This window comes from Planococcus citri, chromosome 5, assembly GCF_950023065.1.
Source record: "Planococcus citri chromosome 5, ihPlaCitr1.1, whole genome shotgun sequence".
NCBI lineage: Eukaryota > Metazoa > Arthropoda > Insecta > Hemiptera > Pseudococcidae > Planococcus > Planococcus citri.
This window is the reverse complement of record NC_088681.1, coordinates 17,867,251-17,889,984: the sequence shown is the minus strand read 5'-3', so window position 1 is coordinate 17,889,984 and position 22,734 is coordinate 17,867,251. Positions and strand designations below refer to the sequence as shown.

Sequence of the window (22,734 nt, the reverse complement as noted above, 5' to 3'; positions counted from 1 at the left end):
GAAAAGAAAACTTTTTGCCCGACCTTGATTTAGCCTTACTCCTTTTGTGGAAAGTACATGTACCAATAGGCTAAAATTAGTTGCCTATCTAATATTCAAAAATTCATTAAAAATCGAAAAATCTACTTTAGCTGCTCAAAATTTGGTTCTGAGTTTTAAGTGGCATGCTCTCTCAGAGAAGCCAATTTCAGCTCAATCGGAGTTGACGGAATTAAAGCTTTCTTTCAAAATAAATGACAAAAGACATTCTCTTTTTTCATTTTTAGTAAAATCTTGATGCCTTTGAAGTATTTGAATGTACCTATCTACAATAACGAAAAATAGATAAGTACCTAACTACTGTGTATTTACCTACCCAAGCTCTACCCACCCAAAAAATAATAATTTGTTGTCATTTCAAACTACCTACTCCTTTGGATGCACATTGCAACCACATCGATAAGTAATTCGTTGCCGAAAATTAACACACTCAGTAAGTATCCTAGTAGATAGGTATATGATATGTATACCTGTACCTATATACTATACGCATACTTTTTTTTTCATTTCCACCATTTGGGCAATTCCATGGCTTACTATAATACTGATATACTTACGATATTTAAATGTAAAACTAACTTCCAGTGCGTTCAACGTAAAATTACCAGACTGTGCCATTGAAGCAATTCAAACTTTTAAAACCATTCCAACCTATAAGAATAGGTAGGTAACACAAATTTCATTTCTATGCACCTGCGCGTTTTACCCATACAAGATCGCCTAAATAGAGGCTTTTGACTCCGAAACTTCAGACATTTCTTGACATTTTAGCAGAAGTTGGAACTGTCTGATATGAGAATTGAAAGTGAGGCTACCTATAGAGAAAATATTAAATGGAAATTGTTTCAGCAAACCAACAGTAAGTAGATATGTAGGTCGTTAAGTACCATCTAAAAAGGAGGATTTTTTAATTTAGATATCATTTTAAAGTAAGTACATTGCTGGATGCAAAATATTGCAATAATATCGACAAAAAATTAGTTTTTGTTAAATAACACACTCATTATCTCAGTATGCGATATACATTCGTTATTTTCTTTTCTAATTAGGTATACCTAATCAAATATTATTCATATCAATAATAATAGTGTAGGTATATGCTAATTGCTAGCTCCCAAAAATCTCATAGATTTTCTCTTTTAAACTTTCGGACTAATTGGAACCACAATTTCGATAAAATAAGAAAGAAATATAACGTTTGTATTGCGCATTTAGATTATTTTTGATAGGGCCAGTTATCGTTGGCAAAAATAGCGAAGAGGTTTAGTGCGGTTCTGCGCAATTACAGTTGGATGTAGAAGCTGTGAAATTCATACATAGTTTCAACGTTTATAGGTTTATGTCCGTTGCGCGTGTCTCCAATGGAAGTGCCCTTGTCTGAGTGATACATACCTACGAAGTTTTACAATAGGTAGGTACTTATTAGTTGATATATTTGAATAATTGTAAAAACAAAAACACATGAACTTTTTAAAACTGTGATCGAATGATTATTATTTATTCTGTTGTAGGTACCTACTCATTAAGTAATTCATCTAATAGGCTAATTTTTATATTCCTAAGGTTACTCGTCCAAATAGAGTAACTTAGATTCAATGCAAATCAGCCATGTGAGTTGATAATAGTGAGTTCAGGATATTAGATACCTACCTTAATCATGGCGTGTAATTAAAATTATTGTTTGTTGTACAGGCGATGAGCCCCAGTAACGTTGCAGTAGGCATTAATTGAATGACAATTTCAGAAATTATCGAAGTAACACGTGAGTTACGAATATAACACCTTGGAAGTTACCTTTATTCGTAGTTTCCTGCGTTGCAGTGACGTCCACGTCGACGCATGAATGATGAAAAATAAAAACATCAAAGATTCACATTTACGCAGGTATCTATACTTACCCTTTATACGTATTATGCATGATGAGATGTGCTAATTAAGCCGAAAAAGTTGAGCTAGCGCATTTTTAATGTGATTACAGTCAACAGCTCGAGTTGGTGAATCAGATCAGAGTACCTTGAATCGTGAAAATTTTCTTTTTTTGGAAAAATGTCATCAAAAGAAAAAAAGTCCAGGTGTGTACCTAGTAGGCCTACCTACATATAACCTATAGCTCTCATTGTTATTCGATTAAGTAAGTACAAGGTGGGACAGAGAAAACTTCGCGACGCAGTTCGGAGATTATCATTGCTATTTTTTGATATCAAAGCAGGGAAATAACATCAGTAGGTAGTAGTCATGATGGTTCCTTATCATTTCATTTTGATAGCTGGTTAGCTAATAGCTACGTAGATATAGGCGAGTTATCTGCCAAACAATGTTATTTTTCTGTTTAATTTTCATAATCATGAAATTTTTGAAAGTGATATCTTGAATATCCCGAGCGAAGCAAGGGCAAAAGTTATGGAATAGAACAAAGTCAATAATTTCAATGAAAGAATTCGGTTTTTATGATCTCAACATTTTTTAAATTCAATCATAGATTTTTTTTAAATTGTAACCGTGCAGAAGCGAACTGCGAGAGCAAAACTTTGGGAAAATTTGTAGTTGGAAAAGTAGAACAACATCAATTTTAATGGAACAGTTCGTTTCTTCTGATCTCAACTTTTTAAAAATTTTCTCAATTGTTTCTTGAAATTTTAGGTGTGAAAGAAGGAATCAAATTGACCGGAGCGAAGCGACGCCAAAAGCTTTTCAAAATATTTGGTTCGAGAAGTAGAACAACATCAATTTTACATGTAAATGAAAGAATTCAGTTTTCCAGTCTCAGCTTTTTAAAAATGTTATCAATGGTTTTTTAATATTTTAAGCGTGAAGAAAAGAGCCAAATTGGCGTGAGCTGAGCTAGGGCGAAAACTTTTCAAATTTTGTATGTAGTTTTAATTGTAAGGAGCAAAACAGCAGTAATTTTGACGTGAAAAGTCAGTTTTTTCGTCACTGACATTTTTAAAAGCTTGAACAAAAACTGTTATCCAAGCGCACAATTCAGCATGATTTGAGAAATAGAAAACAACTGAAGAATACACGGAAAGAATCAGACAAATCACTTTTGTAAACTTTTGTGTTATGGCGTTTTAAAGTACCTATCAGAATGTTCCAATTTTGTAGTGAATTTAAATTTCATCAAAGTAATGACTGGAAACATATCACACAACATCCCACAAATACAACGCTTCAGAAAAAATGAAGAGATACGCCAGTTACAAGTTGAAAAGTCACTCGTCGTCGTCGTAGTTCCTTGTCCTTTACAGGACATTGGAAATCACATTTTTGTGGTACCCTAACAGGGATTGTTTCGAGCTTCCACTAGTAGTTTCCCGTTGCTTTCTAGTGACATCTACAAAAGCACCTTGGAGCTAGCCGGGTAGTTTAGAGACCCTGAACTCCTCAGTGTTGACCTCTATAGACGCTCGAACCAGTTTCAGCTTTTTGATTCTGCTAACAGATGGCGTGCATTATCTGTTAGCTCGGCTAAACTGGTAGTCCCCGGTACTTGGCGTGTAATGTTGATAATTGCACGAAAGATTTTTAATTACACGCACAAGCTTGCCTCTGTAGCTGGGTTTGAACCGGGTACCTCGTGAACGGAGGTCCGCGGCTCTACCTACTACGCCACCGAGGGACTTTTGAAAAGTCACTACTTTTCGAGAAAAAATCAAGCAAAAAAACGAAAAATTAGTGTTTTGCAACAACTTGAATTTGATGACATATTATGATGACGTAATGAAAAATTTTCGCATTCTAATTTGTAGTTGATAATGTTGAAATTTTCTTCCTTTTGGCTCAGATTTGGTCTCGGCTCCTTTCTACCCCCTCCTCTATTTTTTAAAGGCCATTATTACTACAAAAAATTGATTTTTTTCACAATCTAAATAGACTACATGTTTCCACTCTTCAGTATGAATTCAATTCGATCCTGAACTCATTTTTGGAAATTTGAAACTTGTCTGGTTTTTTCCGTGTGGTCAGAAACTATTTAGCCCTAGGAAAGCGAGGTCAAAACCTTTTGAAAAAATGAGAATTTTGAGGATAGATCAGTGATATTATCGTAAAATTAACGATTTTGCCGACATATATTCCGAATTTTAAAAATATGGAATGAGGAGGTATACCTTTTAGACTTTCCCTTAAATCCGCTTCTGATTAACAGGCGTAATCTTTGTCTTCCAACAATATTCCACTTTCCACTAAACTTGGTTAACTACATATTTAATTGACGACGTTTTTCAAAAAAAAAAAAAAAAAAACAAGCAACACGCAACTAGTCAAATAGGTACCTACCTAAAGGATTATACCCCGTTGTACTTATCATTTTACAATCTGTGATTCAATTCTTCACAGAAAATTCCCTGATGATGAAGAAACAAAGCGATCAGGTCGTAATAAAAAACAGAAAACTTGCGAACCTGAACAGGATTCGACAACAAAACAACCAGTACCAAGCTGCAGGTAAGCGACCAAACTTGAGTACCTTAGAATCAAACCCAGAATTCTCCACTTTTCAGTAGTTCGAGAAAAACGCAAAAACCTGATAGAAGGTGGGTATCAGTAGTATCAGGTTTCTGATCTCGCCTATATACGTAGTGCTTCGGGTAACAATCGAATTGACCAAAAAAATGTTTTCAAGTCTTTCCATAGCAGTAATTCACGATACCATTTTGGAGAATTATTCTGGTTATGACTCCAAGTCCGTAAAAAATGTCGAAAATACATGATAAAATGAAATAAGATAATTCTAGATTCGAAAGTATCTCAAGGTTGTTTACAGTCGACTGGAATGTAAAAATAATCATTTTTGAAATTTTTTTCAAAGTTTGACTCGGACCTGGTACTTTGGATCCCCTAACCATCATGGTATCGGATAGGGTAAAATGTAGAATGGCAATTAATGTGTATACCTACACCTACTAACTGTGCCCGAAACGATCATAATCTCATTTTTGAAAATTTTAGACATTTTTCGGAGTTTGATTCGGATCCGGTGCTTTGGACCCCGCTGACTGCGTTGTAGTGTCAGATAGGTAAAAACGGAGATAATGGCAATCGATTCGCACCTACTTACTGTACCCGAAACGATCATAACCTCATTTTTGAAAAATTTGGAGAATTTTGGGTTTGATTAGATATTGATTTTCATAAGGATTGCTTCTACTCGTAATTCTTCTAATACAGTATAGTGAGCCATTTTCAACAATTCAAATAGGTAACTCGCAAATCGATGGTAAATAGATAGGTACGCTCATGTCAATTTCACACGTTATTCTATTAATCAAGGTACCTAATGTTGACAGAAAATCAAAAATTAACTGTTTTTGACCAATTATAAAAATATGACACCACTTATTTGAATTTGATTGATTTTTGAAAACTATTGAATAGAAGATGCACAGCCTGAGTATCAAAAAAGGTTAACATCACGCGAAAAAATCAATTGTTGAAAATGCCTTAAAGTCTCATTAAAAATCAATGAAACATCCATTCCCCAACATGAAAACAAACAAAAAAGTAACCAGGTACTTATACCAAAACATTCTCCGAAATGGAAAAAAGCATTAAAATCTTTGTCGGTTTTTTCTACCCCCCCCCCCCTTTTTGTACTGGTAGTCCAGCTCACCATCGATCTTTACTGAAACTTCCTGGACTACAAATTCTTCAAAACTTAGTTACCTAATGAAAAATATTTTCGTTTGTATACTTGAATTTCTCAAGTACATACATAAATAACACATTTTGGTAGGTCGCATAACACTTTTTTGAAAATCCCAAAGAATCATGACCTAATTTTGGGCTCAAAACTGCTTAAAAATACTTTAAAAACGTATTTTCGTGGGACGAGTTGGATATTCATTGATATTTTTCGATTCATTTTCATAATGCATGAAACTTTTTCAAAAATTCAAAACAAACATAATCATTATACTTCTGATTTTTCGGATTCTTGAAAATATGTCATATTTCGCGATGAATCCAAAAATGTTTCGATAAGAATGTTTTTTGAGAATTTCCAAAAGGATTTTGAGCTCAAAATTCTTTCAAAGTTCTCAAAAACATTTGCGTGGCAATTTGAATTTCTCGTGAAATTTCAATTTTTAACCAAATTTGATGGGTTGCGAAAATTTTTTAAAATAATTCTACAACAGTTTATTTTAATTTAAAACTAGGGGGCAGCCCCAACCACGGCTCGCGCCCTCGCTTCGCTCGGGCTGCTCGCCTTCCCTCCTCCCCCCCAAAAAGTTGAAAATATTTCTCTTGAAAGATCAAAATTGTTAATGAATTGGCAACAATTTTCTCCAATGTAAAAAATCCTTCATCTCAAGGTTTCCATTTTTAGTTTTCAGTTTTCGATTCAATTTTTTTTTTTTTTTTTTGTTTAGATTTGATGTCCTTCAATTTTCTTTGTTTAAATTCACTTTCATCATCATTTTTTCTTGTTTTTAGTTTTTATTTTCATTTTTTCGTCTTCAGTTTTATTTTTGCATTTTTTCTTGTTGTCAGTTAAAAACTTAGCTCCAGAGGTGTCTGTGAAGAGAGATGTTTTGGTCTTTAAAGAGAGGGTATTTTTGAAAAAATTTTGGTTTTCTCACTCTAGCCCTACTTAATTTGTTTTAGGAAAAATAGTACTTAGGTCTGCAATTCCAAAAGATAGTATTTGAGATTCTGCTTAGACTTAGACCATTATTGTTATTTAAACCCAAGGCCCCTTTTTTTTCAACAAAAATTTCAAAAAAGCATAACATTTTTCGCCACAAATTTCCAAAAAGATTCGATTTTTGCCAAAAAAATAACTAAAGTTTTTGCTTTTTACCATACTCCTTGGAAAATCTCGCCTTCTAAATTTTTTTCGTTACCTCAAAATGCCAAAAATAAATGCTGAAAAGTGTCACTTTTTTTTTTACTAAAAATTGGTTGAAACTCTTTTCTTTTTTTTGGCCATTGAATTACTATAAAGTGAAAATTGTTGTTTTTTTGCAAAAAATTCCCAATTTTTTGATTTTGAGATAATGGTTGCATAGCCGGCAAAAGTGTTGGTGTAAGCGAGCGTTTTCACCATGCTAGCAAAAAATTTCTGGGATGTAGGAGATACTCTACAGCAGCTTAGCAGCTTTCTCAGACTTGTAAAACAGAATCAGTGAAGTCACCTAACAAAATGATGAAAAAATGATAAAAAAATGATGAATTTCGTTGAAAATAAAATCTTTTTTTTTTATAGCCCTCATCAAATTTACCAGTGAGGAGGGGGTCCATCTTCTGTTTCCAGATGCGTTTATGTGTGTGTTTAGTAATTTTTTAATACCAATTCTTTGATTAATAAATGGACATAGCCTACCTTGTAAAAATTAAATTATTTCTCGTATTTTAAAACCAACCTATGGAATATAAATTAAAAAACATGTGATTTTAACATTCTAAAAAGGCATATTACTCGTATTACTATATTTTTTGCTATCAAAACAACATCGGAAAATTTTCATTACTGAAAAATTTTAAGCTCAATATTTTGAAAGACAATTTTTCAGGCAATTTTTGCCAAAATCACCCAATTTTATCCCCTTTGCTTTTAGAATTTTTCTCATCCAGTTTTTTTCTTAGGTTCGAATACTTGTATGCAAGTTGTGCAATTGATTTTTGTTTTTGTGTTTTTGCCCCAACCTCGGCTCGCGCCCCCCTCCCCCAAAAAAGTTGAAAATATTTCCCCTGAAAGTTCAAAACTGTTAATGAACTGGCAACAATTTTCTCCAATGTAAAAAATCCTTCATCTCAAGGTTTCCATTTTTAGTTTTCAGTTCCATTTTTGTTTCGATTTTCTTCGCCAATTGTTTTCAATTTTATTATTATCATTTCTGATTGTTTTTATTCATCAATTTTTGACATTTATTCTTTTTCATTCCTTTTTTATATACTTCATTTTTTATTGGATTTATCAATTCCCATAATTTTTCTGATCATTTTTTATTGTTTTATTTTTTGCTCATTTTTTCATGAATTCATTTTTATCGTTTTTGTTTTTACATTTTCTTTTCTTACAATTGTTTCCTGGTTTTGGTTTCGATTTGATCTGATTTCTTTTGTTTTCATTCAGTTTTTATCAAGATTGATGCGGTTTCAATTTAGATTTTGTTTAATTCATTAATTTTTTTCTTTTCTTTTCTTTTCTTTTATTCCTTATGCATTTATTTTCCATTACTTTTCGTTCTTTGTTTCATGACTTTTACCTTACTTTTTATTTTCGTGTTCAAACGCGCCCATATTTTTCTCTAAATCTTTCTTGCTGTTTTCTGGTTTACTTACTTTCTCAATTTAATAGGTACCTATACATACTCTCATTCTCAACCACTATCTTTCTCCTTTAAGATTTCCTCACTTCTTCAAAAATCATAAATTTTTGTGAGTATCATTAAAAGGAGAAATAGTCGGCTGCGAAGTATAAGCTGGATGTTTTGTTTACTATTTGATGATAATGGAAAATGCCTAGCAAATGAGAAATATTCGCGGCCGCGAAATGAAATCTATATATATTAAAAGAATCTTGGAAAATGTTGTTCCAGTCGGCGAGCCTCTCCCACTGGACCGATTTCGCTAATTTTTTTTTAAAAATGTTCCTCATGACGCGTAGATATGTCATCAAACATTTAGAATTCAAAATTTTTTAGTTTTAGCCCAAAAAATTAAAAATGCACAATTTTGGACTATTTTAACTTTAAGATTTTTTTTGTGAGTATCATTAAAAGGAGAAATAGTCGGCTGCGAAGTATAAGCTGGATGTTTTGTTTACTATTTGATGATAATGGAAAATGCCTAGCAAATGAGAAATATTCGCGGCCGCGAAATGAAATCTTAAAGTTAAAATAGTCCAAAATTGTGCATTTTTAATTTTTTGGGCTAAAACTAAAAAATTTTGAATTCTAAATGTTTGATGACATATCTACGCGTCATGAGGAACATTTTAAAAAAAAAATTAGCGAAATCGGTCCAGTGGGAGAGGCTCGCCGACTGGAACAACATTTTCCAAGATTCTTTTAATATATATAGATTGGAGGAAGTTGTGACTTTAAAATTCAACTGCGCCGTATTGTGCCAGCCGTTTTTTTGCGAACATTGGTTTAATTGAGTGTAGGGGAGCTCCTATACTATGCTATGAATATGAATTTTTTTGCGTATTCATTTATGAGCTAGATTAGTACGAAAACGTGCAAATGACAAGTTGGGTATGGGTATCTACGTACGTGCTTATGTACTCGAAGTGGCTTACAGGTATTCGGAGTGAGACGTGCCCAGTACAACTGTGTAAAAAATCGTAAAGAAAGGTTCTTCTATGCAATCAACATCAACGTTTTTAGTGTGGGTAGCACACTATTGGTTTCGCTTTGAGAAATTTCAATTTCAATTGCAATGAATGTTCTCTTAAGCTATCCAACCATTTTTTGTACCTATTGGACACCATTTGAGAATCATTAAGGCGGAGGGTATAGATTTATTTTCATTCAATTCGGATGGGTAATTGCTGAGTAATTGCAATTTTAGTTCATTATTTTAATGCATAAATTCCTAAAAAAGGAGAAAGGGGACTTGTAAACCACCTGCCGCTCATTGTACCCTGCTATACCCCCAGCCTTATCCTTTCATCATTTTATAAACAGCTGCGTTGCATTGTACCCTGTTACACCCCCAGTCTGCCAGCTGTGTATTTCAAGTGGGAGTGGCTTGGTGGGGTGTTTACCAAACAAATATATTATTTTAATGCCGTAACCCTCGTAGTGAAGTGGTGGCTGAGTGGATAGGGCATGTAGGTAGGAATAGGAAATTTAGGGACCCAGGTTCGAATCCCCGTGAGGTAAGTAGGTAGGTGACAGATTTTTCGTAGGAAAATCGGATAGGTAAATGCTTTGGAGTTTACTACCTACGTAGTACATGATAATGGGGCAAAAATAATGCTGAAATTGAGTTATGAATTATGATATCATTTGCTAACTAAAAATTCATTTCATTAATTTTCTGTCTACCTATAGCCATAAGTATAGTAAGAATTACCTTGACATGAATGATTTTTAACTTTTTACTTATAATTTAAAAATTACTTCAAAATGAGTAATTAAACTAATTTTTGTACAATTGAAACATGAAATTTTTATTATCATGATTTAGTAAAAATTATTAAAACAAAATGATTTTTACTATTGGTACCCATAGCAAAATTTATTAAAATGATAATTTTTACTAAATGATTACAGTAAAAATTATTAAATGGGATCTGGTACTCAATTGTGCTAAATACCAGTATTTAGTTTAATTTTTTTGTAAAAATTACCCATATTTTTTTTCGTGTAATTTAGAGGCAATTCAAATTCTTAACATATTTTATAAGATTTAATTCTTAATTTAGAATAAAAAGCAAGTTCTGAAAGTTGGTTTGAAAATTTATAAATTTGAAGACAATGGAAATTCTAAAAAAAATAGTATGAAAATTTGTATTTAGAGACGCTGAGAATTCCAAAAATTGATTAAAAGTTCTGTAAGTTGCAGATAATGTGAACTTGAAAATTATATAAAATAAGTATTGTAATATTTATGAACAAGATGAGAATTCTGAAAAATTGGAGGCAATGTAAATTCCAAAAATTGAGTAAACGTTTTACAATTTGTGAACAATATGAACTTGAAAATTGAATTTGAAATTTTTTAATTTAAAGACAATAAGAATTCTGAAAAATTATTCAAAATTTGACTATTTAGAGGCAATGTGAATTCTAAAAATTGATTGCAAATTTCCTAACTCAGCAGCAATGCAAAATTCTGAAAATTTATTGAAAACTTTATGAAATTGTAGCGATGGGGAATTCGGGAAATTGATTTGAAATTTTGTAAATTTTAAAACAATGCAAACTATGAAAAACAACTGGAAATTTCTTAATTTAGAAGCAATACAAGCTTATAAATTATTCTGAAATACCTATTGTAATTTGGAAAATATGAAAACACCGAAAAACAATTATTATTTTGAAGCAGTGAGAGTTTCAAAAATTCTCATTACTGTGACATGGTTGATTCACTTATGCACTACCTAGATGTAATAACGGTTATAGCTGTAGAAAAGGCAGCTAGCTACGCACACTTTGCAGCTAAGCTTTGCTTAGCTGTCTAGTTTTTTTTGTCAATTCGAAATTAATTTTGAAAAAATATGTATATTATCTACATATTAGGTAGGTAGGTACGTAGAATGAATTGAAAATTTAATCCTTTTTTTTTCAGTTCAGCCACTATTGATGACGAAGAAAATGCCTCATCAACAGAAGTAACAGTGACTGAAGACCTCAAATCAGAACTAGAAGAAACTGAAAAATATAAAACTGCAAGGTTAAAAAATCTTCTTCATGGTATTGATTATCAATTAAAGTTATTAATTTACTTTATACAGCGTGGCCTTAAGCAGTATACTTTTGCTTTAGCAACAGAAATGGCTGATGCAGCAAATTTTGATGATTTGGTTTTTAGATACAGAAAAAACGGCGAATGGGTATATCGATTTTTGCAAGCCAAACATATACGTGATATTAATAAAAAAAAGATCACTGATACTGATTTACTCTGCGATGTCCAAGGAAATAACAATTTTGGCCTAAAAAAATACTTTGAATCTTTTCGCAAAATAAAAACACATGAGACGTTTAAGAATGGCAAGTTTGAGGATTTCATAATTTGTACAAATATTGGTGTAGAGAACAATGATTATTTCAAGTCAGTAGAAGAAATTGATGAAATATTAAATTTCAAGAAGACAAATGCTAAACTGCTGAAATTTGATTTTACAAAATTCCCTGAAAAAGAAAAATTGAAATCTATACTAGTGAACTCAGCACATGACGTTCTAGAAGATGAAATGACAGATTTTTTTGATAAGTTGGTATTTGCCGTTGATATGCCTAATGAAGAAAGACTTGGTAAAATCATTGCAAAAAATATGAGTCGAGAATTCAACTTGAAGGACAGTGCACTAGTCGCAAATGACCTTTACATACGTGTATTAAATTGGATGAAATCAAAAGAAGGGTACTTTTTTAAAAATCAACGTGGAGAAACATGTTTTGAAAAAATTAAGCTAAGTATCTGCAAGTTGAAAGTGAATGGTATCACTTATGAATACTGTGAGAAAATAAAAAAATATGGTATGGAATTCGAAAACATTGCTTCAAAATTAAGCAATTTCTTGAATGGCACAGAACGAATTTTCATACTTATTAGTCCATGCAGTACCACCAGATTAAGTGCAATCAAAGTAATCCAAGCATTAAAAGGTATGAGCGAGTACAAGGCTAACGACAGCTTCATTTCTATGTATTTGAGCTCTGTGTGGAGTACATTAGATCTGGTTAAAAGTACATTTGAGTCTGAAGGAACACATAATCTTTTAGTGGTTGAATGTGAAGATGAAATTAAATATGATAAAGAGATGTTATTTAAAACACTATCTTCTGTAGTAGAAAACAGTAGTGAAAAAAAACTTATTTTCATTACTCATGATAATGATCCCTTGGCTAAGGAATTTGAAAATAATTTGACTGAAAATGTTAAGTGGAGCAAGGAAACAGATGAGAAAAATAGCTTGACTGATCTGAAACAGAGCTCACTAGAGAAACTTTGGATGCAAGAAATTTTTGAATTTCAAGGAGAAAAGTGTGTAAGTTTGAAAGCATTGTCACTTGGTGAAAAATCAGAATATTCATTACAGAAAGCACTCGAAGGAGATCTTTTATTCAGTTTGATTGAAGGTAGTAAGAATATTAAGATAGGTAAAGCTCCTAAAGATTTAAAGTATGATACAGCTAAAGATTATTTCATCGACCGAACATTTTCCAGATATGAATACATTGATGAAAAAATTGATCTTGAAACCTCTAAATTCTGTGTAATTTCCCGGGAGCAGGACAATATTGACTCGAATCCTCAGGAGAATCAAGACATAATAGTAATTTCTGACACAGATGAAAAGTTTAACCTATGCTGTGGTAGGTATGCCAACAAAAACATTCACTGGCTGAAGCAGAATGGAAATAATTATATATGGCAACAGTCCAACGGAAGTGTATCAGAATTACTTAAATTCATGGACTTGGGAAATATCAGAAAATCAGAACCAAATAACATAATGGCTGTACCTGATAAAGTGGTGCTTATTGTTGCTGAACCTGGAATGGGGAAATCAGTTATCTTATCACATTTAGCAATAAATACACCATTTGTCTTAAGTCGTTCGTGGATTGTGAGGTGTAATCTGGTAGATTATTCAACAGAGTTACGTATGTGGAAAAGCAAACCTGATGTAGAAGAAGCTATAAAACTTCTTTACAAAATTACAGAATTTTCATGCCAAAATGAAATTGAGGAATTTGAATTTTTACACATACAAAATACTGGAAAAGTAGGTTTGAAGTGTGATAAATTGAAAACGATGAAATTGTCATCATTATGTCTGTTTGAAATCCAATTATTTACTTATTTTCTAAATCAGGGCAACATAGCTCTGTTACTTGATGGATTTGATGAAATCAGTCCATTATACGAAGATCAGGTGATCAAATTAATAGATGTTTTGAAATGTCACATAAGAAAGATATGGATGACTACTCGCCCTCTTGAAGCTCTAACAAAAGCAGCTCAGTTTGGTACATTTCCATACCAGTTGGACCCATTTACTCATGTTGACCAGAGAAGTTTCTTGGAGAAGTATTGGAAGAAGGAATTGAAACTAGTTGAACTGAATGAACAATGCTCCAAAGCATATATTAATGAACTGCTAAGAATATTTTCCAACTGTACAAGTGACTTTCAGGAAAGTTTTGGCGGCTTTCCATTGCAAATGTACATGATTGCAAACATTTCCTCAAAGTCATTCGAAAAATTCCATGATTCAGGAAATCGGGAACTCACTGAAAAAGACAAAAAAGAACTCCAAATAAAGTTGAATTTAAACTCGCTATATAAAGACTTTATTAAAAAAATATATGACAAAGAGCAGAGAAAAGAAAATCATGATTATGATAAAAATAAGAACATGGTAGGGAGCAATAAAAGATATGAAAAAGAATATCAGGAATTTTTAAACGTGCATACAAAGTTGGCTGTTTGGACAACATTAGAAATAGCTCGTGAAGAAATAAGACCTTTAATAGACCAATTAGTTCAAAAAGATATCAGAAGCGGTATATGTGTGATTGAGAACAACAAACCAAATTTCATTCATCTTACCTTTGCTGAATATTTTACCGCTGATTACATATGGGAGGAGTTCAAAACAGTCAACTCGGCAAACATTGAAGGATTTATTAATAGCTTTCTAATTGAAAAACTTGTGAAGGAAGCTAAACAACAAATTTGCGCATTTTTAAGTTCTAAAGTACAAAAGGATTTAGAAAGTGATCTACGTGAAAATATTATTGATCCCGAGAAAAAACTTGAAACTCTGATGAAAGTAATGCTTTCCCAAAACGCAGAAGTTGAATTGTTTGCTTCTAAACACTCATTTTCATATAATTCTAGATGCTCATTCTCATTATTACTAAGCATAATAGAAACTATGTTGAAGAATAATTATGAAGTCGAAATCACTAATATTACTGGAAATTTTGAGGATGCTTATCAGCATAAATTACTTCTCATATGTGCAAAAGCAGGGTACGAAGAACTAGCAAAAGCACTGACTGCAAAGAAAAAAATGGACAAGGAATTCTTACTGAATTTTTTGAAGGATGGTGGCTGGAGTCATAATTGTCTAATAATAGCCATTGAGAATGACCACTTGAACATTGCAAATCTTTTCACTGAAATGCATGATGAGAGCATAATTAAAAATACACTACAACATTTCATTAACACTATTCTGTATAAGAGCAGTATTAAATTTTTGGAATATTTGTGGGAGAACAACATATTTGAAGTTGACAAACCTTACACCATCAATAATGAACAGAAGCTGTTGTTATTCGAAGTCTTTAAGATTTACTTTACTTCAGATAAGAAAGCCTTCAAGCGTCGTTTTGTTCCATATATGTTTGACACATTTAAGCATACTTCAGATAAGTTGACATTTTTGATTGATAAAACGGATATTGGCGTAATTGATAAATATATAGATTCTCATGGATGGGACAAGGTTATTGGTCAGCTGAGCTTGCATTTGCCTGAATATGATGAAGAAGTAATCAAGCATGCTATGAAAAAAGGTATTAATTTTTCTAATGCAGTGAATATCATTTTGTATGAATGCATCACATTCCCTATCAATTACTCTTCCCCTAAGCATGTTAAACACTGTTTGAAAATGATTAAACTATTGTTTGAAAGTGGAGCAAGTTATAATTGTAAAAATATTGACATCAATACTCTTGCAGAATATATATCCTCCTCGGAAGATAGGGAATTGGATCTTAATAATTTTTTATATGACAGAAAATGTAAGTTAACAACATTACAATATAGCAAACAAATATACCTCACCTACAAGATATTAAACATAATGATAAATTTGCTTGATGAGAAGAAATGTGAAATGTACTGCTCTATAAACAAAATATTCAAACTGATCATTATTACCTATAGAAAATGTGACCAGATATGTTTCAAAGTCGATTCTAAATATTGTTTGATACCTTGCTATAGACTTGAATCACCTGAAGTATCTCCAATGAAAACTGGGAAGGAAATACGTCTTTCCTCCTTCGGATCTACCATCGAGCTTTCCTGTGAACTTGTACAACAAATAACTTATCGTGACATTCCTAAAATCGGAGAAACCCTGGTAAAACTGCATTCTTTAATAAATGAATTCAGAGATATAATTCCTCATTATTTCAACACTCCTGATTATCTCAACACTGATCTCATTGTGATGAACCAAATTAAAAGCTTATACTCAAAACTTAGCTGGTTGCAAGAATATTTACTGAAGGAGGTAGTGATGCTTTCAAAGAGGAATGACTATTGTATTGATAGTGCGTTCAAGAAGATATCAGAAGATGTACATGCATTTGTAAAATTCCTCAAAAGAATAAAGCAAGTAAAGCAAAGATCACATGATTATACACTTTCACTCACGGCTGACGACATACTATCGATATGGGAATCAGGAAGTGAAACCACAGATAATGATGCACTACAAAATGTTACTTCGGAAATGAATGAATGTGGTGACATTCCTGTGATATGTAATGCGTTGACTACTTTATTGGACAATGTCATAGATAATAGTAGAATCCCAAAAAACATGTCAAATGTTGAAAACGAGTCAAAATGCTTTCATGAACTCTTAAGAAATCTCGACACATCATATCATGATCTTACCAACGCTATAATCACTGCGAATCATGAAGAAATAAAAACCATAATGGAAAGAGATCCAACTTATAAAAAATCAATTATTAATGGTCAAGATGAAAAATTTGGCTCACCTTTACACTATGTTGTTTGTAAAGGAGATGTAGAAACTGCTAATCTTCTTCTGTCTAATGGAGCAAATCCCAATCTCAGATTAAATGAAACTGATATACCTGAACGGCTATCAACTTTTGAAAATTTAGAAGAAATGCGAGGTAGTGAAGATTGGCAAGTGGATTACTACAGTTGGACACCATTACATTTGGCTGCCTTGAACGGCTGCAATGAAATAGTTCGACTTTTAATAGATGTAGGAGCCAGGATCAATGTACAAGTACAGAAAGGAGACACGCCGCTTCATTTATCAAGCATGCGAAATCATTTTCAAATAGTCCAATTACTTTTACAAAATGGAGCATGCCATGATGTAAAAAATTCTCAAAACAAGACACCTTTACAATTGGCCCAGCCTGCAACCGATGTAGCAAAACTACTTCTATGCATTAAACAGTTATTTGAGCATGTTGAACAACGCAGAAATTATTTAACGCTTATTTTGTTAGAAGAAAACGATTTGGATTCACTAAAAGCCATTTTGCATGCCAAAAATTCTGACAATTATACACTTTTAAATATAGCTCAAGCTAATGAGCATGAAGAAATGGTGAATTTACTTCATTCGTTTATGTAATTCTTATAAACTTGCCTCCATGATCAATAGCTCGACCAAATTATGCATCTTCTGCCACTTTAAATAAAACATCAAATCAATTTCCAATGAGTGAAAGTCAAACAGGTCATAGAACTCGCGAATGAGCGCGAGCCCCGTGAAACGTACAAAATTTGTAATTCAACGTATACCATATTGCTTCAACCGGGATTTATAAAATGAAAATATTTCCGCGCCAAGTGTACAAAAAACATTCCGGAGACTGTTTAATTTTCAATTCGCAGGAATTCTTTTTAGCCTGAACAATAACAATCAAAGCTTTACGAGTTCATCGTAAATGACGTATGTATTTGAAATTCTGGCGACTTGGGCAATTTGTTATACCACCTCCTACCGGGTTTGATACACTAAAAGCCCCCGAAGAGTAAAGATCTATTAAGTGAAATAAACTTTTAAGCCGGATACCAAGCATGAAAAGAAATTTAATTTGGTACGTTTTTGTAATTACATATAGTTATTTATCAGAAATATTTAAATCCTATACAAAAATGCTATACTTTTCTTCCATTTATACAAGCCTTATATTGTATTTGGTGTGCGAGTAGGTGTATCTCGTACAAGATTTCGCCATAATATGCCACACAGTTTCTTTCTTCTTCTTCTAAAATATAGGTACCTACACTGTGTTATCTATACAATCCATTATCGCAAAAATAGTCGAAAAAAATAAGCTAAAGAAAGACATTTAAGTAAGGAAAAGATGTTTTTTTTTGCTTTTACATTTTACTTCAACTTTTAGTGCCTATTTTCCAAATTATGAGTTCGTAAATTTCGTTAATTTGGTATCTTGATATGTGCATTGTAACGAATATGTGTTGTAGGTACCTATAAGTGTAATTAGATAAGTATGGTTTAGTATTTAGCTAGTACGTAGACCTAATAAGTATTTTATCCGATAAAATTATTCTAAAAAATTTCAATATCTATGATTTAAAACTGATTTATTTGTAGGTCAATAGGTATACGATACGCAATTATATTTTAATTAAAGGTACATTAAATTATCAAAACAATCTTTTCAATTTTTTCTCTCATTTCTTCTAGACAGAAAAAAAATATATTGCAAGTGTAAACAGGGACAACTTTAGCAGAGGTTTTACATTTTTTCTAATTTTGCCAAGGTCAATGACCTTGAAGAAAAAGTATCTTTGATTCAGAGGTAACAAATCAACAAATTATTTCAACCACTTGGGAAATAACAGTGAAATGAGTCCAAAAAATTAATCGATATTTAAACGCAGTGACCTCGAATTGAATTAAATAGAAATTTGTGAAGAGGGGACTGCAGAGCCTCTCTCAGAAATTGAATGAACAGGTATTTAAACTCGGCGCCCTCAAATACCCAACAAACGTGACACACCGTTTCAAATGTTTTGATCATTTCCAATGGCACAAGAGGCGGGGGAAGGGAAAGGTAATCGAATTTGGGTTGAAAATGAAAATAAAACCGTAATTCGAACTTGGCGTCTTCGAAATAATGACAATCAACATTCAACCTCACTTTTCAAAATGGTTTCACATTTTGTTAAAAATAAGAGACGTTTGTGCCCCTACGTCTTGTAGATTAAAAATTCTATTTTTAGATTTAATTTAGTGGGTGTAAAAAGTAAATAAAAAGTGGCCCAGTACCGATATTTCTCAAGTCTTTTGATTAATTTTTCAATTTTGTATATTTTTTTTTAAAAACTAAGAAAAAGCATTTTACAAAAAATCATACAGAAAAATATATGTTGAAAGAATTGCCTACACGGTTTGCTGAAAATAATTGATTGTACACATTTATTACGGCGAACTGAGTGTGCAATTCTATTAACACCATTACGTTGAGGTGGCCTAAGGGAGGGGACTGGTGATTTTCACGAATCTGTAATGTTTCAATAAACTGGCATTTGATGGCCAGAACTCAAAACTGGATGAACTTGAAGTGAATCTGTTAGTATGGTTTTAAACAGAACGAAAAAATTATTCAAAAAGAAGTAGCTAAACTTTGAAGAACTCTAATTATAATTTCAAGATTACATGAACGTAAATTTTTTAAGATGAAAGACCACGAACATTATAAGCTAGCATATGAAAAATTGAAAAATTGACGAGATAGGTAGACAATTCTTTTTCATTTTCCTAAAAATGAAATTGTTTTGCTGGAGCGCGCTTTCATACCGAAAGTTGACTTCGAGCTTTTTAAACTTTGGTTAGGTACTGATTTTGAATTTCTTGTTTAAATGACCATTCAGACCATTTCACCAAATAAATTTTTCCCAAGAACATATTTTTCAAAAAGTAAGCATTTCTTGAAATTTCAGTAACAAAATGAAACTTTCAAGAAATATTGATAAAAAATGAGACTGCCCTGTTTTTTTTCATCCACGATTCTTGATTTACCAAATTTGATTCACTATTGATACCTATGTACTTCATCAATCTTAAAAGTACCTGTATCAAAGTTCTTTCACACAAATTTTCACCATCTTTGTGTCTTTTACTTGACATAAAACGATAAGTTGAGTTAATTCTTTGGTAGGTATAGGCAACATACTCACTAATTTTATGCAAAAAGATTGGACGTGAATAGGGATAAAAATTTGAAAATGCGTTTACCACCTGAATCGATTTCCGCCACTGTCCAGTCAATCTGAAACCTTCAGCAAAAGCTGAGCGTTCTCCAGCGATTTGGAATATTTCTGAAGGCTTCAGCTAGATTAGCTCGAAAATGGCTAGAATTAATTCGAGGGGTCGACTTTTTGGAGTAAAAGGAGTTTTGAGCAATATGTTGCAAAAATGTCTAATTTTGGATTTTTTAAAGAGAAAATTCCAACTAGTAAAGAAATGCAGATTTCAACCTATAACGGATCTGCGATTTACTGGTAAAGCGATTTGAGATTACTAAAGGATTGTCATACCCTAGCTAGAGACTCCAAATCGGTTCGAAAATGAAGGATATCCATCAGGAGGGGGCGAAGGAGATCTACTTAAGCACATAAACCAGTTCTCAAAATTGGTATCTTTATTCAGACTCCAGGGCTGGGTCAACTCTTTTTGAAAATGAATCTACTCTTCAGTCGATTTAACTCATTCTGAAGTATCTCAACTCAGCTCTTTTAAAACTCATTTTTTAAATTTTACTTACCTATTTTTAAAAATTACCTGCATATTTAGGTACCAATGCGATTGCATTTTGTCCTTTTGAAGCGCTATTAAAAAAGTCAAATTCGAAATAAATTCAAATTATATTGAGATACAAATAAAGTTCCTTGAAATGATCAGAAAACCAGTAAAAATGGCCAGAAAAAATGATTGAAAATCGTGATTGAAATGCTGTTAAAAAAAAGACAGAAAATGTTCAAAATTCACGAAAATTTAACCAAATTCGCATTTAAAGCCATTTAAAACAATGTGAAAGTCCATAAAACATTGCCTAAGCCTAACAAAATATTTACACGAAAATTCAGGTACCTATGTACACATATTTTTTTAAATCGACATAATTATTGTTTGAAGCAAGGTGTAAAGAAAGTGATGAAATTGTCAATAGGATGCTTGAAAATCAAGAAAAAGTTGATTAAACGACAGTAGGAATCATAAAAATTAATTTTAAAAACTCAACTGAACTACACTACAACAAAAAACAAAGCGTTTTTTAAATAATAATCAATAAAAAATTAATAGCCTACCTAAAACTTCGAAAAAACATGAAAAATTGAAAATAGGTATGTACTCTGCTGAAATTTCCAGATTGGAGTTGAGTTTCATTTTTAAAAAAATTATAGAAATCGAGATTCAAGATGAAATTTGCAAGTAGTCATGTTGCCCTTGCCCAAAGTAATGCCTCAACTTCTGAATGAAGTTAAGTTGAATAAAATACACACGTCAAGACTTTAAGTAAAATTACGCGGTAATTACGAAAAGTTCCTTGGTTCAAATCATAACTACGTCATTACGGTATGGTCCTATCATGTTGCTTTATTCATTCGCGCGGAATGGTTATGAACCATCGGAAAGACGAAACACATTTGTTTTGTTTTTGTTTGTACTACTCGTCTGATAAGAAATTGAAGTAATCTTTGATAATTCGAATTTCTCATTTAAACCTGTTGATTTATACTTGATATGCATTTTTATATATTATACAAGAATGAAGTTGATTTGTGTAAAATATCGCCCGTTGTAATAATCTTAACTAACAAAAGTATGTATCTATCGTAATATTTATAACACAAATGTATAAGTATCGTAACACGTTCAGTAGATAGATAGTTTAGGTACAAGTTCTACATCGAGCAAAAGTTCAATAAAAATTCGGTGTATCGGAAACAAACATCCAGCAATGTTTGATTCATTTTATCTAAGTAGGTATTATTATCATTTCTGAAATTATTGTGGCAACGAACTGGACTTGAAATGCTCTTGAAACCCATCCAGATGTTTTATGAAGATGACATCTGACCAAAAAAAGTCGTACACAAACACAACTGTCAGGTTTAGGCTAAAACATAAGTACATACTTACCTACTGGCGACGTATTGATTTCTAACACGATAGTGAAGTAATTAGGTACTTATATTTACCTACTTGTGGAGAAATTAGACCATTTTTACAGATTAAATATAATTTTTTCAAACAAAAGAATATAAGTTTGATAGAATTATTTTATCCAAGTAAATCAAATTAAATGAGCTTTGATAAAATTTTACATGTACATTCTGGACATAAAATTCTATAGAAAATTTTTCAATGTTTTTTATAGAATTTATTTTCCATGGGCTACCCATAAACGCTGACCAAATTAAACACAACTTTGAGACCCTATAGTCTCAAGATTGTACATGTCCAGTAGGGCTATTCTCAATTCTCATGAAATACAAGATATGCATGGCGTATCATTTATACCAGTTACCTATAGGTATTATTATAAAATTTATGTCACGAAACTAATTTTTCATTTTATTTACTCGTAATTCTGAATTTTTACACAGCAAACTTATGCACAACCACTATAACATCAACATTCAACACCTCAAAAAATATTAAGACCTAAGATCGTATTATTGTTGAAGATATAATACCTAGGTACCATAATTCGGAACACCGAGCGAGACTCTACCTGGTAAGCAATTTCTTTACGTGTTTGGTGCTTTTATCTATGTATTTACTTAGGTACTGTTGTATTCATTTCTCCGTAAAATACTCGATACCGGTAATAAAATTTGAAGCTAGGTACGTAAAATTGAAACAATATTTCAACGGTAAAAAAAGTCAAGTACTTAACGTAAAGCATTTCGAATTCTTGAAGAAATTTTTGAAATAGCAATCTTGAAACTCATCAACAGTATAGTTGAAATTTCGCGAGTAATTGAACTAATTCAATAAAAATGTACCTATTTTGAGCATTTCTGAACACTTTTGACCCCTAAAATTGGGTCATGATTTTCGAGACTTTTGAAAAGGATGCCATGCGAGATGCAACCTATCAAAATGAGTTACAATTTTAGCAGAATCTCAGAAGTTCCCTGGAAAAAATTTTCACGAGCATATTTGAAACCGTTTGAGCACAACGTTGGTCAAGATTTCTGATGTTTTTGAAAAAAGTACCATGCGACCGTTCA

General features: G+C 32.1%; 1 protein-coding gene across 4 annotated transcripts; it reads left to right on the top strand.

Annotated features, from left to right (window-relative positions):
• Positions 1–1,120: 1,120 nt before the first annotated feature.
• On the top strand, positions 1,121–18,144 carry LOC135847779 (uncharacterized). Of its 4 annotated transcripts, none has more exons than XM_065367480.1 (6): positions 1,121–1,450; positions 1,551–1,649; positions 1,732–1,923; positions 2,018–2,111; positions 4,378–4,485; positions 11,284–18,144. In XM_065367480.1, exons 4-6 carry the CDS (start codon positions 2,086–2,088, stop codon positions 17,090–17,092), a joined length of 5,943 nt encoding a protein of 1,980 aa, XP_065223552.1. In that variant the 5' UTR covers positions 1,121–1,450; positions 1,551–1,649; positions 1,732–1,923; positions 2,018–2,085; the 3' UTR covers positions 17,093–18,144. The 4 variants fall into 4 exon arrangements, with proteins under 4 accessions (XP_065223552.1, XP_065223555.1, XP_065223554.1 ...); XM_065367483.1 differs by having other exon boundaries at positions 1,996–2,111; XM_065367482.1 differs by having other exon boundaries at positions 1,987–2,111.
• The last annotated feature ends 4,590 nt before the right edge of the window (positions 18,145–22,734 follow it).